The sequence below is a fragment of the Lynx rufus genome, unplaced genomic scaffold (assembly GCF_022079265.1).
Source record: "Lynx rufus isolate CCGP_SWC_20201006 ecotype Redwood Valley unplaced genomic scaffold, mLynRuf1.p SCAF_10, whole genome shotgun sequence".
Lineage (NCBI taxonomy): Eukaryota > Metazoa > Chordata > Mammalia > Carnivora > Felidae > Lynx > Lynx rufus.
In genome coordinates, this window is record NW_025814824.1 from 33,982,367 (window position 1) to 34,006,019 (window position 23,653).

Here is a 23,653-nt window from a genome sequence, read left to right on the forward strand (position 1 = left end):
TAAACAGCATCATAAAAATTATGCTACGTAATAAATCAAGGATGAAATTCCTCTAACATGAAACTCCAGCTCATACCAGGAAAGAATCACCAAGGATCTTGATTCCCTCCCAAACTTTTCCATTGTCCATCATGGAAACAATTTAATATGATATAATCAAGCATGTTAGAGTCTGAATAGATAAGCAGACACCAAGAAAACTGTGATGTTGACCTCACTATAGTATCTTTTCAATCTTTTGTTTGGGCAACATGGGTATTTCTCACAGTCTACAAACCAATATTTTATTAGAAAAGAATTTTTACATTAGCATCATTTGAGGTGCTTTAAAATTCCTTTTTTCCAGGCTACACACCAGACCAATTAAGTCAGAATCTCTGTGGGTGTGAACCAGGTGTTGATCTTTTTAAACCTCTCAAGCCATGGCTCCCAGTCCAATGGAAATTATCTTGTTGGGGGGGGGGCACTGTAACTCCATGTATTCATTTTTTTCCACTCAAAAATTTTATTGGAGTTTACAAGAATGCAATATGCTTTTTTTCAGTAATACCTTGAATTTGCTCTGATTCTCTATTGAGCACGCTTTAATACTTTAGCTATTATTAGTAGCAAAGAACTTGAATTGCAGCTCACAGCTGATAAGGACTTGCCAGGGTCATGACCTTATCAGTTCAAAGCTACAAATGCACAACATAAGTGCACTTTAAAGGCACACGTTGAAACTGAACAGTGTTCTCATTTTGGAGCCATGATATCCACAATATACTCTGTCAGCATGAAAAATGGATGTAGTCACTGAAATTTGCCTTAGGTTGGAGGAAAAGCCATGATGGCTAATTTTTATAGGATACATATTTGTGATAGTAATGTCATGAGGGCTTCCTTATAAGAACTGGAACTTTAAAGCCACGGCATTTTAAGCTGAGAGGTACTTTAGAGATCACTTAAGCCCAGCATTTTCATTTTACACAAGAAGACTCTGAAGTCCAGAAAAGATAAATGACTTCATGCATTAGTCCATCTAGTAAATAAAATCTTAAGTGGTTTTGGCATCTTACTACTGTATTAATTCTGGAATGGCAGTTACAATCTTCTCAAGCAGGGCGCAAAGTCTTCAGGGGCTGAAGGGGACAGATTGGTAAGGTAAATGACTGAAGATGACAAGGTAGGGCATAGCAAACACCTTCACAAACAAATGCACTCATACTCATTTCCTTGCAGCAAGCAGCCTTCTATGACTGTCTTTCATTTCCTTACTTTCAAAGGAGGCTCTAGAAAAGAATATTTTTCTATTATATGCAAAATAAAAATATGCATGAGATGAATGGCAACTGACATTCAGTCTCAATGTCAGGGTTATGTTTAGGGCTGGTGTAGATTGTGGAGAACTTGTACAAGGGTCAAACTATTCAGCTCTAGTCGATATCTTCCAGGGAGAATTGCAGAGCCATGAGGTAAGACTTTTCAGGTTTTTAGTAGCAACTGCAAACACAGATTATGATATGTTTTCATTATTGCCTCAAAATTTTGCTGAAACCCAGTGGGAGTCAAAGACAGGACCTCTGCAGGCCACATTTGGCTAACTAAATTGTGACCTCTGTTTTAAAACAGCAAAATGTTCCTTTCTTGTGTAAATTAAAATCCAAGTAGGTTGAGAGTAACATCATGCTTGTATCCACAAGACCATGGGCTAGACATCAGGTGTGTATGGTGGGGTATGACAACGTATACTTCCTGCATGGGTCACCCCTTGGGAGTTCATTTATTTCTTCTTCCTTTCCATATTAATTTTATCAGTTAGGAAAATGACTTCATCAAGGTCATCACTATTAGTAAAACTAAGGCTATGTGGAGGATTTGATCCTAGACCTTGTCACTTCTCATTTAGGACATTTTTCATTATGCCATACTGTCTCTTATACCACTTAACATCCTGAAGGAGTGGTGCCATGTACATAAATATGGGTCTGTGAGAGTGTTTGGGCTATTTATGTCCTGACACAGAGATCTCAAGCATCCTCAGTTTATAGAAAATGTGTCAATAATAGCTTCATTTAAAGATATGCCCCATGGTGGGGAAGAGGTAAAAGGCACTCCTACACACACCTGTATTTTCCAGTCACCTCTTGTCAAAATGTTGTGGGTTTCCATGAGAACCGGAACTAAAAATATACTAACGGTATACATTCAAAATGTTAAAACTGTAGGGGCCCCTGGGTGGCTCAGTCGGTTAAACGTCTGACTCTTGACTCCAGCTTAGGTCATGATCTCATGGTCATGAGTTTGAGTCCCACATGGAGCTCTGTGCTAACCGTGTGACTCTGGGATTCTGTCTCTCCCTCTCTGTTCTTCCCTTGCTTGCGCTCTTTCTCTCTGTCTCTCTCTCAAAATAAATAAATACATTTTAAAAAGTGTTAAAAAACTGCAGTAGTATTTAGCAGATTTCTTCAAAAGCTCAATTTACAATGCTTTTGCCTTCTAAAAGTTGTTTTATTTTGCTAAGTAATCTAATCAATAATATCTTCAAATAACTTTATCTAGAGAGAGATGTTACCAAATACTTGCCTTATTTTTAAATTTTTTAAAATCTTGCATTTAATACCAATAGCCATTGTATAATTATTTTGCTAAGTAATGATTTTGAGGTCACTAATAATGGTGAACATCTTTTAGATGATTTTTTTTTTTTATGTTAGGATATATGTGTGATGATTCAATACTACTCTCTTCATGGTTTTCCTTTCCAAAAAACTGTGATGAAGTGTGGAGAACAATTTGTGGTCATGGAACAGGGAGAAAATAATTTGTTCATCAAATCAGTGACGCATCTGTGTCAAAAATGTAGTTCACTAAGTTAACAGTCACAGGGAGAAAATTAGTTTGTAAAATAATGGTCAGATTTTAACATAATTTATGTACTTTTTAGAGTACTCTGAATGATATACAAATACTCTATGTTTACAATTTGTCTCACAAATGAATAATGAATTAAAGGCAAAAGAGAACACTGATTTATAAGATATAATTGCTATGTGGCAGGACAATAATGAGAATTTGACTTAATCCATGACTAGGATCATCATTAAGGGAAAGGTGTTCCAAGAGTGCTTTTTCAGGTAAGCAGTGGAGAGCATAAATAAAATTCATTTTTACATAGGTTTCTCAAAATGGAGAATTTGAACAAACTGTATTTCTTTATATCAAAAATGTACTATTTCTATTCAATGAACCATAGTTTTTGAGGTATAACATACAAAGAACACACGTGGTGTTCTTAAGCAAGGTCATATATGTAAGTTTCTTATGGTACAAAATATGAAGATAAATATATGTATAAAAATGGATCTTGTTAGCATTGATCCAATTAATAGCACTAATGGATCAGAAGAGATGCCTCAGAAGCTTTTAAAGCCCATTCAGCTGCTGTGCAGACATTTCTGCTGCTGATACTGCTATTTCTGATACAGTAACTTTTTACCAGTTTGGTTTTGTTTTTCACAGCCCATCAATCACCTACCATCCATGTATGCTTTAGGGAAAAACATATTAAGGTCATCCTCAGAATGAAAATGAGGCTCTTATGTTGTACATCTGATCATCAATTTTTAAATTTCTTTTCTTAAAAGGTGCAAGTACACATTCTAGAAGTTTTTGTTGTTGTTTGAAGTTTATTTATTTTTTTTGTGGGGGGGGTTTGCAGAGAGAGGCATGTGAGAAGGAGTACAGATACTGGAAGAATGAAATTCATAGGAAAAAATGAAGAAAATTTCTGATGGAAACTGACAAATCAATGAAAGGGCACAGGGAGGAAGAATTTTACAGGCACAGGGAAAGGTGGTGGCTGGTATACAATATGAGGCCATTAGCTATGTGTTCTCATACAACTTTTTTTTTTTTTTTGTACTAGAAAGAAGGCTTATTTCTCTGAGATGCTGAAATTCTAAATTTGCTTTGTTGGGGAAAAAGTAGATATATGAACACATATCAGTAGCTTCTTTGGTTTTCTTATTCATCACCATCTTGGGATGATACTATATTTATTTTCATCATTCTGTTCAATGCTGCAGGCTGTTGCTCAGAGGGGCTGCTACACTGCAAGTAAAGGCTTTTTTACAATATTTCAGAAAACTCTGTAATTGGCGGTCTCTATGAACATAGTAAATGTGCCTACCCTAGGACCCTGTAATCGCCATTTCCAGGTGTCTAACATTTGGAGGTAGCAACAAAGAGGTGAAAAGATGCGGGCTCAGTACTGCTCACTGCAGTATCATTTGCAAGAGTAAAACATGGAAAATAGCTCCCATTAATAAGGAATGAGCCACTACATTTTGTGTCATCTGTAGAACAGAATAACATCAATACCATTGGCTGCTAAGGAGATAAAATCTAACACACTAACTTGGGAAAAGGTTTATGTTTATACAGTTAAATTTTATTTTTATTTTATTTTTAATTTTTTTAACGTTTATTTATTTTTGAGACAGAGAGAGACAGAGCATGAACGAGGGAGGGGCAGAGAGAGAGGGAGACACAGAATTGGAAGCTGACTCCAGGCTCTGAGCCATCAGCCCAGAGCCTGACGCGGGGCTCGAACTCCCGGACCGCGAGATCGTGACCTGAGCTGAAGTCGGACGCTTAACCGACTTAGCCACCCCGGGCGCCCCTACAGTTAAATTTTAAACCAGACAATTTTATGTATTTGCACCTTTCTATCTGTCTATATACCTGCTATACAATTTTTATCAATTAAAGAACTGTATACACGTGTAAAAAAGTCTAGAAGGATACTTATGGTGGCTATTTCTAAAGGGCAAATTTGGAGTAGTTATAGGAAATCTTTTACTTATATTTTAAATATGTCCAAAAAAAAAAAAAAGAAAAGAAAACTTAGAAGCATGGGGACATAGAGTAGGTTTTCTTTTCTAAAAGCGCTTTTTCCACCTTTTCCAATTTATGAAAATTTTGAAACATAAAAAATATTTGCTATAATGCACACCTGTGTAGCTACAACCTATCTACAAAATTGTTAGCAAGCTTATTTTCTATTTTAATTTCCCCAATAAACATGTGCTGCTTTTGTAATCAAGAAAAAGAATTATTGAGAAGTAAGGGTAATAAGACGACTTGGGAAATTTTGGAGAAAAAAAGGGAACTTTTCCTCCCAACCTAGGCTGACTGGGCACAGTTCAGTTCAATTTTGTTTAACATGTAACTCATCTGTGAATCCATCTTGATGCATACCCAGCTTCTGCCATCCACAAAGATTTATGAGGTTTAATACAGCATTCTTTTAAAATTATCTTTGAGTATTTTCCCCTTCCTCTACAGACCTTAAGGACTTGTAAAACTTGGTTAGCAGTTAGTAACTTTAGCATATTCTTCTACAACATCTCCTCTCTCCTTTACTCATTTTATCCAATTTTCCATTTCAGGTGATAAGTCTAACCTTAGCTAAGTGATACCTTCTTACCCACTGGTACTCTAATTTTGTAGGCTACGGGTGATACAAACATTGTATTTGAAATACATGTTTCATACTTGTTCTGCCTGAGCCAGTACACCAATAACTGATGACTTCTACGTTATTTTAATAGATTGGGTAGTTCAGGTTTTAAATACAACTTATTGTATACTGCAACCTGAACTTTAACACACAGTATTCTGGCTAATAAACACATTCATGGAAAATACCTATGAGCAGAGGTACCTGCTCTCAGTCAGGAAGATGTGAGTCTTCCTCACCCTGTTCGAATGCTTGGATATATAGTGTTTCACTAATACAGCAACTATATTGTCATCTGAAATTTGGAAAGTGAACTAAAACCATGTTTTTTCCCCACATCCCACAACCTTGCAAAGATGTTTATACTGAATACAACAGTTTTCTCTGCCTTTACTTTGTGCCTTAGTGGAGACACAGTGGACAGAATTCTGACATTTCTTTTCCTGACCCAGAGATAGGGATGTTTGTGGTACTGAGGTTCAAGGTATATTTCTTTGAAGTACTTACATGTTCAGAATTCTGTATTTATATGAAATTTAGAATGTATTTTCAATACCTTTGGAGTATTGGGTAGAATTGAGGGAAAATGTCTGCCTCCTTATATCCAGGCTCTTCAACAAGAATAAAAACTTAAAAGTAAATAGTTTTCTCATCCCCAAGAATTTTTTGAAAAGAAAGGAGAATTCATAGAATTAGTGAACTGACTGATGTGCTTCCTTTACCTTCTGAAATACCTACTGAATTTCAAATGGAAATGTTTGTTTGGTATTTTATCTTCCTCAACAGATCCATCAGAAATGGAAGTAAATTTGCTTTCATGAACAAGTTCAGTGCTAGGGCCTCATTATATAAATCACAGGTTTTTTATTTCATTGAAAGTCATTTGTTCGAAGTTAAAATCTGGATGGCTAATCCTCTACTTAGGAATACCATTAATAAGTATTGTCAAATTTTATGTTTGTGGATAAATGATTATATTTCCAAAGGTATGATGTATATAAAAGCACATTTCAGACAGTGAAATGGTTTAAAATCTAAAACTTAAGGAGCGTCATATCATTTGCTGTGTAACCCCTACTATAGGGTCATTTTATTGCATCATCCAGGAGAGCCTTTGGTTATTTGTGAACAAGAGGCAAGGAAAAAGCACAGAAAGGTTTGGTTAACAACCCTGCCTTCTGCTCTAATCCCCTTGGCAAGTAATTAGACAATTTGTAGCCATTGCTTAGAATCTCTACTGATTGAAACAAATGGTCACATTTCTATGAATTCCACATTGACAGCTGGGTCTAGTTTTTTTTTTTTTCCTTAACTGGTGAAATTTTCAGGACAGCAGGCCATATCAGAGAGCGTCGGAGGGAAATACACTGATTGAACAAGCCAAGCTCATGCAGATTGCTTACCTGAGCTAAAAGGCACAACACAGAGCTTCTTCCTGAGCAGAAGTGCTAGGACCTTAGGACAACTTCTCCTGCTTTATTCTCTTCCTCTACTAAATCTCCTCTCCCTCTTTATTCATCTTGCCCACTTTATTCCATTACCCATTTGATGTAATAAGTCTAACCTCAGTTAAATGATACCTCTTATAAACTCAGGTCCCCACTGTGATTTTGTAAAGCTATTGGTGAGCTAACCAATGTCCCTTCAAATGTAACATTCATTCTCCTTTCCAAGGACTTATATGAAATTTAATAGATTCTTTCCATAAATGGATCTAATATTCACATATATACTGGGGAGATTATATTCTTTACAGACTTTTTTTTGGATTTGACCATATTTGCAAAATTACCTGTAAAAGTGAGAAGTACTTCCAGATGGAGGTCTCTCGGTTGAAGGCATTTCTATTTCCTTGTTTGTAGTTGCCTGTACTCTGCTAATAATCCTGTCTACACAGTTCTCATTCATACTTCCTATTTTTTTTTTTAACTTTTAATGCTTATTTTTGAGAGAGAGACAAAGTGCAAGCAGGGGAGGGGAAAAGAGAGAGGGAGGCACAGCATCTGAAGCAGGCTCCAGGCTCTGAGCTGTCAGCACAGAGCCCGGCGTGGGACTTGAACCCACGAACTGTAAGACCATGACCTGAGCTGAAGTCGGATGCTTGACTGACTGAGCCACCCAGGCGTCCTTCCTACTTCCTACTTATGCCTGGAATATTCTGTTAGTGCCAGAGTAGATGAAGGATAGCACTCCTATTGTTTTTCTTTTTTCTTTTGGAGCTATCTTTGCCTTTTCACTCATCCTATACTATGCTTCTATCTCTGCCTGAAGACCAAGGTTGATTCCAATACAAATCATACTTTCCATAAAAGCCAGAGGAGATGGGGGCAGGGCTGAGCAGCAAGGTATTAAGTAACAATCATTTTCTCCATTTCCACAACATGCTGCTCTTGCAAAGGAATCATGTAGTGCATCATCTCTGTGGCTTTTAGGTCCTCTATACCCTGGTTTAGTCAAATTGAAAAGTACATGAATTCCTGGGCCCATTATCAAGAAGTTGCCAACAGCCTAAAGAAGTCAGTACACTACTATTTCAAAAAGTGAACCGAGAAGGTTTACTACAAGAAACTCAATATCAAGATGCCTTAATGGGACACCTAGACAGAGACTCAACAGGGAGCATCTAAGGGATTACAATGACCCAAAGGACTCTATGAGTTTATTCAATCATCATTACATATGCATAGTATACATTTATCAGCCTTTAGAAAATACACACAGGAGATTTTTGGCTATATGAACATTTTCTACTGCCTTTTATGCTGATGGAGGTAGATCTTTGCTTTGTAAAAACTGATTTTTAAAAAGTCTAACCTCATTTGAAATAGCATTTTACACACAACCCACATTTATGATGATGGTTTGTATAGCCACTTTGAAAATGCCAGACACTTCTTTCAACTTGTTACTAGTTACCATGATACATTCACAGGTAAAAAAGAAAACATGTCAAATATAATAGACTACATTTTCAATTCAGAGTAAGTCACTGCAGTGTGTAGTTTGATAAATTTGAGGTATATACTACTGTGAGTTAACATGTCCATGTGACACAACATTTGCCAACAACTTGGGGAATGATAACACAACCAAATTTTAATCACACTTCTTAGATCAACTCTTTATTTTCTTAATTGTCCTTGGGCATTATGACTGTGCCACTCAGTTTTAGATCTCTTTATCATTTATTATTTTCCATTCATTTGAGATAAATAAAATTTATTTTAAAGAAAGCAAAATAGAGCTAGTCTTGAATTAACAGTACTGTACAAAATGCCCCTCAGTAGTAAAGATAGGTTTCCTCTTAAGCATTTAATATTTAGAAACAAGTATTCTTATCCTCAGTTACTTTATGTATCTCCCCAGTAAGAAACTCAACTTGGCCAGTGACATTTAGTATAGGTAATATTTTAAAAGAAACTAATTTTTATCTCACTTTGTTTCTTTCCCTCTCACCATCCTCCTTTCTTCACTTTCTTCATATAGACACAAATCAATAGGAAAATACAGAATAAATTTGTTATTTCCCAATAGAATGAATGATGTGACATCCATCCATCAATCCATCCATTCACTTTTATAAGATGAGAAACTGAATTCTTGACAGATAGGTATCATTAAAAATAATAAACTCTTAATCCCCCACAATGGTAGATATTCTTATAAGACTATAATGTTTCCAAAATTTGAAGATGAATTACTTGTTTTCTCTTGTCTATTCCACCTCAGATTTGCAAAACAAACTTTATTTCCTTTCCAGACTTCTGTTTGGTGAATCTCAATAATATTACAATTAAAAAGCAGGATAAGCAAAACTGTTCTAAATAAAGTGACATTCATCTCTGAAAGCAGTTATCAGTCGGCCAAAATGCTTTCAGTAAATACTATCTTATGGACAAGATGAGCCCTGCTTCTTACCTGGTGTTTGAAAATTAAGGCGCCTCAGTTCTACTGGGTCTGTTGGATGGTGTGAAGGGACCTCCTTACTGTTGGGTATGCTGCTCTTTCTAGAGTCAGACTCTGCCCTCTTCCTGTAGGGAGAAAAATTTTTTAAAAATGTAAGAATACAATAAAAAAGCAATTGAAACATTTAAAAAGCTCCCAACTTTCTGTTTTACAACCATCTGTCAGGTCAGTTTTGTGACCCTGTTCAGGTTGCTTTACCTCTCTTGGCCTAGACCATTTCCTCAAGCCTAAAATATTTGCTTAAGTGAATGATCTCAAAGTCCCCCTTCAGCTCTAGAATTGAATTCTTCACTGCCTCTGCCACTAGGCATTAAGGAGGCGTTGGAGAGATATGCTTGAATCCTGATGGCTACAAAGTGGGTCTGCACTGAATTTTCCCATATGACAGACAGATGCAGTAAGTGTGTTCTAAGATTCCAAGCTAGCACCTAGAAGGAGAATTAGCACTACACAAGACCAACATCCCCTTTTTCTTTCAAATTAAAAGAAAGAAAAGTAGTGTTGGCTGCTTATGATGTTAAGCTGTGATTAATATTTCATTAATGAAAGTCAATCACAGAAAGATCAGAGAAAAAGTAATTTCACCTACTGGGTAGTCTCACTCTTCCAATGATCATTCATGGCATATGTGAACCATTAATAATGCCTTGTTATAAGTAATTCTTCACACAATGCATTTCATCTTTGTTTTAATTACTATCTACTAGTTTTATTAAATAACTTTGTTTAGGGTGTGATAATGTAATAGTAACAAATGTCTATGCAAAGAACATCAGGTTTTTCTTCATAAGATTTCTTATTCATTTTTTTCAAACCTTCCAAAACACAGAGTGCTGCCTAAGTATTTTCTTTAAGGTTAAATTAGATTAAAAACTCAAGAAATGGAGACCTTTTCAAGCAGTGCTTTATTCTGTATTTATTCAAATACTGACTCCAGCAATCTCCAGGCTACAGTCGTAATCCTTGTGTCCACCCCTGTTTAAAACAAAGACATTCTTTTTCGGGGAAAGGGGCACAGCGGTGCTCAGGAACACTCCCTTGTCTTTCTGATATGACTGTCTCACAGCTCATTAGTGTTGCTGTGGCAATGGGATCCCATTGAGTGCCACCCAGGTCGTTCCATGGTAAGCCAGAGGGCTCCTGTTAAATAGCCTTTCTTTCCATCTCTGCTCATCTGTATAAAATAAAACTAACCAGGGGATGAAGGGAAGATTGATGCAAAAGGAAAGCACACTTGATTTGCTCAAGTGCAATGCCTTCAGCAAAACTGTGTTAATGGAATGAATTTTCTTCGGTGAGTCCTGTTAGACACCTTGCTCTCTCAGAACCTTGGATTAACCTGTCTCAGGATTTCCTGTTTCTACCTGAAGGTGTCAGGTATAGCCTAAGGACAGAATGCATTGCCAAGCTATGCCACGAATCAGAGGTGAGCACTGAATGTCAGGTGTGCCAAAAGTACTGGCGGTTCCAGTTGTATGGAGTGGAAAATGAGAAGCAAAGTAAAAGCAGAGCTGAGGGCTGACAAGAAAGATGTGAGAAGAAAGAGAAAGAGTGGCTCAAAAGACCATGTGAAAGAAGGACATGGTGACCAGTTTCAGAATGGAAAATGCCACTGTGATTAGGCTGTGGCTATATGACTCATAGAGATTCATTTTACCACCAAAGGTATAGAAGCTAAATGGGCTCATGAAATGCCATGGACTGCTAGTCAGTCAGTCCCATGTGTAACAATCATACACTTGGCCTTCTCAATTCAAGGGACCCAGTGGCCCTCCTTAAACTTCTTTTGTTCCAAATGAGCTGGCACAGATGCATCTCTTTACTGATGTGCCAGACATAATGATTAAAACCTGAATTTTTATCCTTTCTCAAAGTGGCCCCACTGTCTTTCTTGCAGGATTATGGGGCCAGATGTAGAAATACCTGGGCAAGGAAACTGGGTCACTCTTGTAGGTACTGTGGAACATGCTCCTTATCTTTTCAGTGAGGCCAAGCTGAGTGACACTGAGACAAAGGGACAGAAGAGAATACTCTCTAAAGAAATTTAGTCTGTTTCTCTGGTGCCAGGAAAGGTGAATGTCACATCTTGTTGCCCAGATGAATCTCAGAAAACCCAAAGCTTGGGACTAAAACTGCCATGTATAGTTGTGACAAAGTTGGGGGGGGGTCCTGACATTTAATAACTAACTTGTCCCTGACTTTATCTGTTCAAATAAATTACTTCCATGATCTCAGACTCAAAAATCCTATAGCCATCTCAGAAAACCAGCTATTTAAATTTCTTTTTTGCTTAGTTTAGTTCTGGTGATCACAACATGGGTACTGGCTGCCCACACTTTCATCACATTATTTTTAAACACAAATGTGTTAAAATGGTTGTTTTCTAACAGAAAGGATTTCTAAGAAATGTTTGCAAGATGAAGAGTTTGGTCATCATTGGTAATAATGATAAATAGCTTTAAAAATAGAATTTACTGCCATAAAGGATTAACTAGTATATGAGGGTCTAAATCAGGCCCAACAGGAATGTCTGTGGTCATATTTTTCCTGATAAGTTTTCAGAAGTCTCATTATTCACATTTTCATTTTCAACTAGAAAAAAGTGAAGAATAGTGACTACAAGCATATTTGAATTTTGCCTTGCTATTTTATTTTTTCTGTTAAGATTATAAAGTCCTGTTATAAGCTTATTTTCTGCAGAGAGAAATATGTACTACATGCAGGAGGTATATGGGTGAAAAGGAAATGCAAGATCACATGACATTTCAGATATGGTGGAAACAGCATCATGAAAATATGTGGTGGTTTGGGATGGGAACCACATATAACAAAGATGCTACTTTGTGGTCTAAGGGGTTTTTTATCTTCACTTAATCTCACCTTGGTCTAAGGATGAGATATGAATCTACTTACTTAGAACAAAGATATTCGGATATATGGGCAAAGGCTTTTGGAAGAACGATGCATCTATCTGAAATCCCTACTTTGGCTGAAAAACAAAACGTATTTTGCATGTGTTTTTGGGTGGATTAATGAAAACCAGTGATATTAAAAATAATTTAAAAAAAAAGATACCCTACAGAAGTATTAAGTTACCTATGAGTAGAAGTGTAATGTAGCTTACTGACCAGTGTTAAGTGATTTTGGGAAAATAATACAGCCATGGTTCTCAAACTTTAGCATGCATCTGAATCCCCTGGAAGGGATTACTAAACTATAGACTGTTGCACTCACACCTAGAGTTTCCGATTCACTAGGTCTGGGGTAGGTAGTCTAAGAATTTGTATTTCTCTCAAGTTTCCAGGTGAAGCTAATGCTTCTGCTGCTGGTCCAGGTAACACTCATTGGGAACTACTGGAATATAGAACTGGGAGGACTAGACAACTGAGATGAGCACTGAGATCCTTTTCTTAGTTTAAGTTTCATCAGAAGTTTCTACCTGTCAATATAGATATGAAGATAGATATACATATAGATATGTTAGAAAAGTAGGTTTGATTGGACCAGTCCTTCAATAATCACACAGATAGCTAGTGCTATTATTATTATTATTCCTACTACTACTACTATTGCTGCTGCTGCTGTTATTATTTGAGTCTGGAAAGCATGGAAATAATTTGGAATGATGTCAGAATTTTCACAAATGCATGGCCGTCAATATTTACAGGATATTAAAATGCCATTAGTGCTCTTGTATTAGGAGGTGACCTCACATCAAACTTAAAAGCCAATCTTAAGTAAAAACAAACAAAACAAAACAAATGTCTTAATGGAACACCTCACATTTCTTTTCTGTAGACACATTAACACATACAAATGCTCATACAAAATGCAGACTGGTTTCATTACCTTCTAAATTTGGCTTTACATAAAGATAATTTGTTATTTATATTTATATAGACAAACTAATTTATTTCCCTCAGAATCATTTCAGTACCAATATTTTAATATTTTATATATCTAGGCTTTGTCCATCTTCCACCTGCCAGGTGACACCTTTTATATCCAACCTCCACCCTCACCCCCTCAATACTTCCAATGGCTACCAGTGTCTTACTGAGCATTAAATGGGGTTTGTTCTCTATTCCTCACCTGTCAGGTTTACTGCTCCATTTTAATGCAGCAAAAAAAGAAAAAGAAAGGCTCAATGTTAGTTGGCCAATGGTAACAAGAGTAACTATGACAACGAAGATTTAAGAAAAACTGCTCATAAGCAGGGCACATTAACTGACACACATTAGGAAATGACAGTGTATCAAAACATTTAAAGGACTCTAATTATGAGTTGAATGGAGGATATGAGGGTACGTAGCTAAGTAAAGCATTTTGTGCACATGTTAATGTCACATTCGCTTATATCCACCAAGGTACAAAATATTGCCACAATTAATTATATCCCAGAAAGTGATGATAGAGATATAATCTGACTTTTATAAAACATGCCATGAGGAAACTACTAATGTACTTAATGGAAATACAACATAATTCCATGTAAGAAATGTGTTCATCTAAAACAAAGTCTTAAGAGGTGTGTTATTTCTTTAATGATATAAGGTATCTGCAAATCCACTGAACTGCACAAAAATGTGCACAATGGTAGAATACACTATGAGGTAATAAAGTGGCAAAAATGATTTCTTCAAACTCCTTTTGACGAGTAAGGTTATTATAAATCTTTTCTCCAATAAAAGATCAAATACATTTTCAGTTTTGGGAAAAGTAATACTCATCATTATAAATCTACAGAGCATGACCCATATATATCACTGGGCTAATCTTGAAAGTATTTTATTACCAGCCATTGACATGACAGATATTTTCCCAGTCAAAGAGGTGCTCCTGTCTGTGAACACATCTAACTCATGCTCATGTGATAATATGTAGATTGTTTAGATAACTATGTTCTTTATGCAGAGAGCATAACTATTACCTGAAAAGAATTAATCTGAACAATCTCAACAGTGAGGCAAATTTCAGAGTTTTTAATGAGTTCTCAAATGCAAAATAGAGAACTGAGTCTACCTGAATGTCAATGAAATATATACCCAAGTTGCTAAAGTATCTAGCTTAGAGATAATCCAGTCTATCTCCTTTCAAAAATACAAAACCCACATTTAAATTTTACAAACACACACATACAAGGTGAATAATGAAAATGATATCAAAAATACTGTTTTTTTATTCTTAATTTTAAAATGATTTACCTAGTGTTGTGGGTCTTAAAAATCCTATGTCTATATGTTTCTAACTTCCTTGTTTTTAATCAAGGAGATCTTTAGTGAATCATCATAGGATAATCTGTTTCTTTGGATGGAAGAGAACTACTTAGTGAATTATCAGTTTTTTATATTAAAATGTTAAATAATCTGATGAACAAATGCATAGCTAGTGTGTGATTCACTCCCTCTTCCACAGAAATGTCAGACTCACCACACACCCTGGTACATATTTGGTGCAAGTATCTAAGTTTGAAGGCTTTGGAAGCTTATAAATTTAAATTATAGGCTGAGGATTTTATTAAAGCTCTTGCCAGTCAAGATGAAGGTGATATTGCATGATGGAGTAAATAAGTGGAGGGGATTGAGTTTGGAATTTGTTTAATGCCATTGATTTGTATAAATTTGATTACTCAATATTCCTCTGTGCCATGCACTTTACTAGGCATAAGGGCTAAGTGTGAGGAAATGACAGCATCCTTGACCTCTAGTTTAGAGGTGGCAAGAAAGACAAGAAAATGGGAAAATCTAGTAATGTGGTAGGTTCTGTAACATTAGATAAGTGGAAAGTGCTTTAACAGCATAGACAATAGAACCCTAGGGCAGCCTGAACTGGTAGAGAGAATAGAGCAAGAAGGAGGCACCCAGAAAAGCTTTTTGTTTAGGTGGGCATGTTAGTTTACTACTAAAGGATGTTTTAGAGTCAGTCAGGCCAAGAGGAGAGGCTGGGGAGACAGAGGAAAGGTGTTTCAGGTATATGGAAGGATCTACTCAAAGGCCAGAAGGCAGAAACAATTGGACAATCAATTGTCCAGTGTGGTTGGGCATGGCAGCATATACCTCCATAGCATTTCAAAATATCCTGATTTGTATTTCTTTCTTTGATTACATCTTGGAAATATGTAAATTTGATACAAAAAGAGAAGACTAACAAAGCACAGACCACAGAGAGCAATCTTGGATCTACAGGAAAAGCTTGAAAAGCTAAGGCCTGTGTTTTAGTCTCATCTATTCCATGGCCTTCATACGTGAACATCTTCAGGTGGGAATAGAAAAGATTTCCTTGGTCTATAGTATCTATTTAGGTTAGACTATTTCTATTTAAGGATATTAGTTTTGTCTAGATAGTGCCTGAGATCTTTACAAACTCCTAATCCATATTTTCTTTTTTTCCATGGTACATAGTAAATACTCCTCATTCATCTTGAAATGCTTTTCCATAGAGTCAGGTTAACATTTTAAGTATCTTCTATATAAGTAATTCCCGGACTGTTCTAACACTAATAACTAAAAAGCCTTACACATGTAACAAGTGTACAGGGTAGAGGGAGATCTAAGAGTGTTCATTTGCTTTTTCTTTTCTTTTCTTTTTTTGTGGGGTGGATGAATGAAGGGCAACCTGGAGTCATATTAAAAAAAAAAAAACATACACATACTGGAGGCAGAAATAATATAGCAATAGAACTATTAGGTGGTGTTTTAGGTTCTCAGATTATAGAGCATTATTAAAAGGTCCAATTATCTAGTCTACCCACTTACTTTATAAATGAGGAAACTGAGGCCCAGAGTGTTAGCATGACTTTCTATCACAATTAGCTACCTACTCACAGAGCTGGAACTTAAGTTTCCTGATTCCAGATTTTCTGATTAGTGTTTTTTTAAACATTGATACCATCTTATCTCTGTAATTTACATTTTGAAATATTGCATATATCACATATAGACAACAAAATAAAAAAAATAGGGCAAAATAATCCATAACACTAAAGACCTACCAAATATATTTTAATTTTCTGATGGTTCAGTGGGTATTGTAGGGTCCTTACAAAGCCTCAGTTGATGTTGTTTTGTCATTGATTATCAATGTATTATAGGTTTACAAATTACTAGATTAAAAATAAAGTAAAATAAATACAATGTGAGATAAAATAGTGTAATGGTTCCACATTAATATAATTAATAGGAATAAGTCTCAGTCTTCTCACACAGATCTATAAAATATTCTTCTTTATATGAACAAACCATCCATAGCTATAGACCTACTCTTAAGGCAAGTAGTTTTGTAAGCAAGTGTATGTGATTAGGTGGGATTATCAAGATAATATGAGTTGATAATATTTAATAATAATAATGATAATAATTGTATATTCAATTCTGAGTCATTACCAACAACCTATGTGTAAAATGAAAGGCAGCCGAAAAGAGGGATGAAGTATTTATTATATAATTAACTTTGTTCAGAATCCAAGCTATAAAAGACACTATTCATTGCCTGCAGAAGATTTCCTCTTGAACTGCCTCATGATAATCAAGAAGGACATTGTTGGGTCTACTTGAATTTCAAGTCAGGAATGTTCTTTACTGCTGAAGCAAGCATTTCTATTTCAGAAACGCTTCATGGGCCTTCAGATGGTTAGCTAAATATACTTGGCATTCGAGGATGTATGCATTTCCCAACAATTGCATTAGACGATGCTTACATATGCACACACTAAAATGCAACTCTATTTTAACAGAGTCATAAAATCTTTAAATGTGATGCCTTTTTTTGAAGGATTATAAAAAAATATATAACTGAGTTGAATTTTTCTTCAAGCACATGCACATGCGCAAACAGTTAATTACAGATCTTTAAAAAATTATCAAGGTTATAATCCTATTTCTTCATATTTACATAACTCACAAATGCCCTGCACATTTCTGTTAAGTGACATGATAATGATAGTCAGATATAGCAGAATGAAACACAACTTAAAAAAAATAAGGCAAGCATTTTGTCCATTTTGAATAATCACAAAATGTCATGTGCCATGATCTAGAAATGCAACCATAAACAAGCACTTTCTGATCTGACTCTTACAGTAAGATTTAGCCACCTAAATAAATATCACAGAAAGCAATGATAATTCTACTTTTAATCTTTTATTATTGTATTATCTTCTGGTAATAAGTATAGCACATGAGCAGCAAAGGATACCAGTTCCTGTTTGGACTCACTCAGGATGTTATTGTTCAGGGCATGTGGGTACCTTGTGCTCTCTGTGCTTACTTCTTACACAAGAGAGGCAATTAAATATACACTGATACAATATGGATTGGAATGGAGAGACTGAAACCATTATCTATGAGGAGAGATTGGCCTTCAGTTACCTGTCTTTTAAGCTATTTTATAGCATGGATAACGGAGTGATGGCAATGATCAGGAAACAAAATAATGATGAGTATTTCTTTCTTTCTTTCTAACTCTAAAATAGAATAGGCAATTTAATAGGTTATGGTTATGAATTTCTTTAGTTTTCTTTAGTTTAGTTTTTTTCTTTTCAATGCTCTCTTCACACTGAAATAGAATACAGTCTCATAAGAGAAAGTTGCAAAGGACAAGTGTCTTGAAGGATATTTTTTTGAGTTGAGAAGAGGTTATAAAAAAAAAAAGATTATTCCAGGAACATAAGAACATACTTAACAGAAGAATAAAGGTAGAAATAATTAATGTAAACCCAGTGAAGGGAGCCAGATAAATAGGATAAAGATATAATGGAAGTAAGATTATCAGATTAAGTATGTCAGCAAGAATCAAAATGAAGACATTCTCATTTGATTTTGCAAGTCAAGGTTATGAGAGGGGAGAAAGAGAGGGAGAGAGACAGAGGGACTACTTTATAGTACAGGGAAGTGGTCATCTTCACAGGAGAGTTCTTAAAGGTGATACACCACAAAGAAAAATGGGAACATAGATTAAAGTTTCATAAAAATAAAATTGGGATTGGAAAAAAATAAAAAGTGACACAAAGGAAGATAATTTAGAATTTAGTCAGTCTACATGTTTATGAGTTTGCATTATATATGTTAATACTTACCATTTTATTATTTTGTTATTATATATATTTATTAATTTTTTAACATTTATTTATTTTTGATAGAGCACAAGAGGGGGAGGGGCAGAGAGAGGAGGAGACACAGAATCTGAAGCAGGCTCCAGGCTCTGGCTCCCGGCTCCTGGCTCCTGGCTCCCTGCTGTCAGTGCAGAGCCCAATGTTGGGCTGGAACTCACAAACCGCGAGATCATGACCCGAGCCAAGTTGGACGCTTAACCCAAGTTGGAGCCACCCAGGCACCCAGGTATTACATATTTTTTAAGTCTGGAAGGATTTAGGGAAATAATTACTAATGTCCTCTTTGCAACTGACTAGGCAATGACTAGGGGAAAAAAAATCTTGGTTACCGTAATAGAGGCAGAAATAGAATTGAAAAAGAGTGGAAGATCAGAAACTATGGAGTAGATGTGGATTCTTTGCATCCTAATTGTAGTGAAAAGACACTAAATCAGATCAGTACTTGGGAGTAGAAGGACTGAGGTTTTACTTTTAATTTTTTAAAGGAAAATGGTACCTCACATTCCTTATTGGATACAATTGAGAATTAACTATTGGAACAAAGGTTATAGAAAACAGAAGAAAAAAAATTCATTCTCTTCCTTATTTTTCCTTGTTTTATCTTTAACTTTTAGCAACTTTCAGGGTTTTGAGAAATAGCTACAGGAAAAAATTTTAGCTCAGGTGCCCATTAGACTTATGAAATGGACATAAATGTGCAAATTTGTAATATTATTTGTAAAACCATGTTGAAATTGAACAATTAATCCACAGGAATCTACCCCCCAAAACAAAAGCACACTGTATACACTGTATGTTAGCTAACTTGACAATACATATATTAAAATAAAAAAGAAAAAGTAAATTAGAAAAAATAAAATTCATTTGAATCCCAAAGAGCAAAAAAAAAAAGAGTAATTAATCATCTAAAGCAATTAAATACAAGCTTGGAATTATCTGCCTATGAATGTACTCATGTTTCAAAAGCCAACAAAGTGCTCCTAATGCATAAAGTAGCTGAGAAGACTGAGGCTAGGATCCATGAATGCTGGGCAACAAAATCTATATCACACACTGAATGAGATTTTAAAAAGTGCAATCTTTACATTTTGTTCTAATCTAATGAAAGCATTTTGCAGTGATTACGGGTGCTACACTGAAGTATTTCATTAACAGCAACCAGCCACATAATTCCATAGAAGAATTACCAAGATTGTAATATAAATATTGGGCAAACCTACCTTTTATAAAGAAGGATAGCTATGACAATGCAGATGATAAAGACCACTGCAAGGACTGGACCTACAACCCAGATCAAGCCTTCTTCTTCATCTGTGATTGGCTGTGGATCCAAATCCATTGACACAACGGGGTCAGAGTAGGGACTGGTTGCATACATCTTCTGAGGAAAAACAGAGTCTATGTTACTTATAAACTAATGGCTTTCTAGTGTATATCTTTAGCATTAGAAGAAGCAAGAATTTAGAACTTAGGATTTGATGTTAAGTGTGTGAAATAACATCAGTAAAAGAAGGAGGGAGGGAAAGGGATGAGAGAAGAGGTGGGAGATGAGGAAAGAGGAAAAAGTAAAGAGGTCTTGCAACCTAAATTTCCTTGCAGAGTGAAGTATTTTATAATAAAATCATTTTTGATGGTATAAATTAGTCTGCAGACACATCTTCATTGGGATCTATAGATGGCATAGTAAATGACCTTACCAAGTACAAAGTACCAGCAATTAACTGCTCATAAAATGTTCAGTGAGTATTTACATTGTGCCAAGGTGTTATGTGCTGTGTGAAAATCAACAGAAATATTATAGCTCCAGCACCAAAGCATTATCACCCAGTCAAGGAGACCAAATTTAAAAGGTAAACATTTACAGGGAAAATGTCAGTATTTCAGGAAGGAGAAATGGAGACCTGTAGGTCAAAGGGTACAAAACCTCAGTTATAAGAAGTTCTGAGGACCTAATGTACTGTATGGTGACCATAGTTAATAATACAGTATTATGTACTTGGAAGTTGCTGAGAGTAGATCTTAAGTATTCCTCACCACACACACACACACACACACACACACACACAGAGTTATGTGAGATGATAGATACGCTGATTATCTTGTTCTTGGCAATCATCCCACAATGTATATGTGTATCAAAACATCATGTTTTACACTTTAAACACATAAAATTATATATTTCAAATTTCCCTCAGTGAAGCTGGGAAAAAATAATACTTGCTGAAGGAATTGATTTTGTTTTCATAACATCCTATTTCGTTCTGTCCCATTTCAAGGCTCTCTTAGTATTCTCTTGACTCTGCCCACATGTAGGGGTCCTAGTTTTTCCTTTTCCAACAGAGACCAATCCATAGCCATCGGCTGACCCCCTTTCCTGCCACTAGACCCTCATCTCTTCTCACTCCAGTACCACCACTGGTCCCGTTATCTCATTTGCTAAATCTAATTGTCATTATTCAGTCCCTTCTAGACATCTTTTCTAGATTTGGCACAGTTGACTGAGCCTTCTTTAAAACTCCCTACACTGGTTCTCCTAATTCTGTACTCAACTGGTCCCATCCTAATCTTGCCAACTGATCATGTCCTGCTGAGCTGACAACCTCTGAATTCATCCTGTGTCAGTATGCTTAAGTTTTATTTTCTGCTAGTCTTTCTCTCCCTTATCTGGCAAGGCCATTATTAGCTTTAACTACCAACTTCTATGAAGATTACTACTTGATTAATGTTCCTAAACTCAGAAACTCTGGAAGTCCCAGACCTTCATTTTCAATTGTTTTGAGAGATTTCTACATTTACCTGCAAGATATGAATCACATGTGTTATTCCCCTGATTCCTAGATATACCCTCCTTCTAACTTGCTAATTTTTCTCACCCTCTACTTAGGAATGAAAACTACTGATCTTATTTTGCCAATGACCCTCTAGGTCGATCTACTCTCTTTCCAGTCTCATGGGTACTGTTTTTTTTGGGACCACATTCATGCCTATCCAAACCAGAGCAAGAGTTTCTTCCTTCCTCTAATATTCTCTACTGCTGCTAGAGTTATTATCCTAAACCACAGCTGTTAAACCTTCAGGAGGCTTTCTGGTGATTCCTAAATAAAACCTACACATCCTAGCATGTATCTTGAGGGCCTCCATGATTTTGTTTTCAACTTCTGTACCACATACAACATTTTCCATCACAGTGAGCTTCTTGCCACTATTCCCCAATGGCTCTATTCTCTCTCTTAACCCTCTCAAAAGTTCCACAACATCTGTCTCCTGAAATCCAACTATTTTACAAGGCTCCACTTACCTATGGTTTCTAGTGATGCTAACTATCTTTAACTGGAAATAATCAATCATTTCACAAACTATAGGTAAAAACAATTTAAAAAAATTAGGTAGTCCTTTATTTCTTTTATTTGTCCTTTATTCCTTTTTTAATGGTATTCATCAAACTCCATTTTCTGTTTTGTGCATATGCCTTATTTTCTTTAATGAAACTATAAACTCCTGGAAGGTAGGGATTTGTATACCATTTGTGTTTGGATACTTAAAGCAGCTAGCACAAAACTTTGCACTTAGTGAGTTCCTAGCAAATCTTTGTTAAATAAAATAAAATGTTCATCTTTTCAAATGGCTGACATTATCAAGGCATGAGAGAATAGTCTCATTTTTCCATGATTAGGAAGTATATTTAATTTTTTAATCCACATTAAAAATTAATTCAAGGCATATATTCTGAATTGAAGTACAACAAGAGTAGTAGTCAATCTGGAGGGTATATGCCCCACTAAATGCTTGTATATTGTTCTTCTTTCCCATTTTCCTCACCATTCTTAGGAAAGGGATTGACTATATTTTCAGATTTTCTAATGGGTCATAAGATAAAAATTCAGTACATTTCCAACCTTCTCAGAAGCAGCTTAAAAAAAAGATATGTACAGTGTAAGGACTTGGCAAAGATACTAAATATCGAAGAAACATGATTCTTTATATAAGTATAATTGCTTGTTTTGGTTTATACTTTCCCCTTTCAATTTTGTAGGTCACACTCAAACTGTTTGGCAGACAAAAGTAAACAAAACTCTGTGATTTCAAATTCTTTACCAAGAGGCTTTGAGATAATCATCTTGGTCAGCCAAGATACAAATCTAAACAGAGGTTTTCCCAAAGCGCACAGATTTCCAACCCAAATCAGGATACAGAGACATGTGAAAAAGAAAAGGAAGGAGAAGAAAACCATAAAATGATACCAACCTGATGAAAAGCAGCATTTGTTCAATGTGTGGGGGTAATAGCCTTTGGTCATTCTAAACCAGTCCTTTGATATTCTTAATGAGGCAAAAGGAGACTGGGGAAAGCTCATGTTGTAGGGGGTGGTTATTTTCTCTGTAAAAATTATCAGCCCACCCGGGGAGTGGTTAGGTGCTTAACGACAATTAGTCATAAAAATTTGAGGCTTACAAAGTGACTAAATCAGTGCGAACATTACACTAGTTGGATACAAGTCTTATCTACTTAGTAGATGAAGGCCTGAAAACATACACAGCACATAAAGAGCAATGTTGAGAAAGATGATGGAGAAAAGGGGCAATTCATATAATGTATTTGGAAAAAGCCCTAATGAAACAGTGAAATGACATACTAAGGGAAGGGGTAGACTCTTCATTCCTGGTAATGCATTTAAACACTAGAAACACCTCGGAGAATTAAAACCAGAGTCTCTGACAGTGGTGTCATCAGCCTGCAGGGTCTGCTGAGGTTTCTCTTCTTTAGCGAATTCTCTGATCTACCTCAATGGTCTGAATGGGCTTTTCTGAAACATCTTAAGAGCTATTTAAAGAAAATTACTTCAAATATCTAAAAGTCATTAAGAACAAGAAAGAAAAAAGATGATTTCCAACATTCTATTCCCTTGATGTTCCGCCTTAAAACCTTCAACTAAAAAGAGAAAGCATATCCGTGCATTAAAATTCCAGGGAGCCCGTCACTTTGTTTTCAAATGACATTCTGTGCACAAAGGTAAACCAGGCAGAAAGGCTGCCTTTGTGTTTTGATTTTCCAAGGGGGAATTCCTTCAGCCATTT

General features: G+C 35.8%; 1 protein-coding gene across 1 annotated transcript in view; it reads right to left on the minus strand.

Annotated features, from left to right (window-relative positions):
• Window positions 1–23,653, minus strand: part of PTPRD (protein tyrosine phosphatase receptor type D) — a 318,572-nt gene that overhangs the window by 112,214 nt on the left and 182,705 nt on the right. Inside the window, exons 22-24 of the mRNA XM_047096382.1 lie at window positions 19,799–19,959; window positions 13,562–13,576; window positions 9,422–9,534 (exon numbers count right to left, since the gene is read on the minus strand). Of these exons, the coding sequence (XP_046952338.1) occupies window positions 9,422–9,534; window positions 13,562–13,576; window positions 19,799–19,959 (289 nt within the window). The remainder of the gene's footprint in view (window positions 1–9,421; window positions 9,535–13,561; window positions 13,577–19,798; window positions 19,960–23,653) is intronic.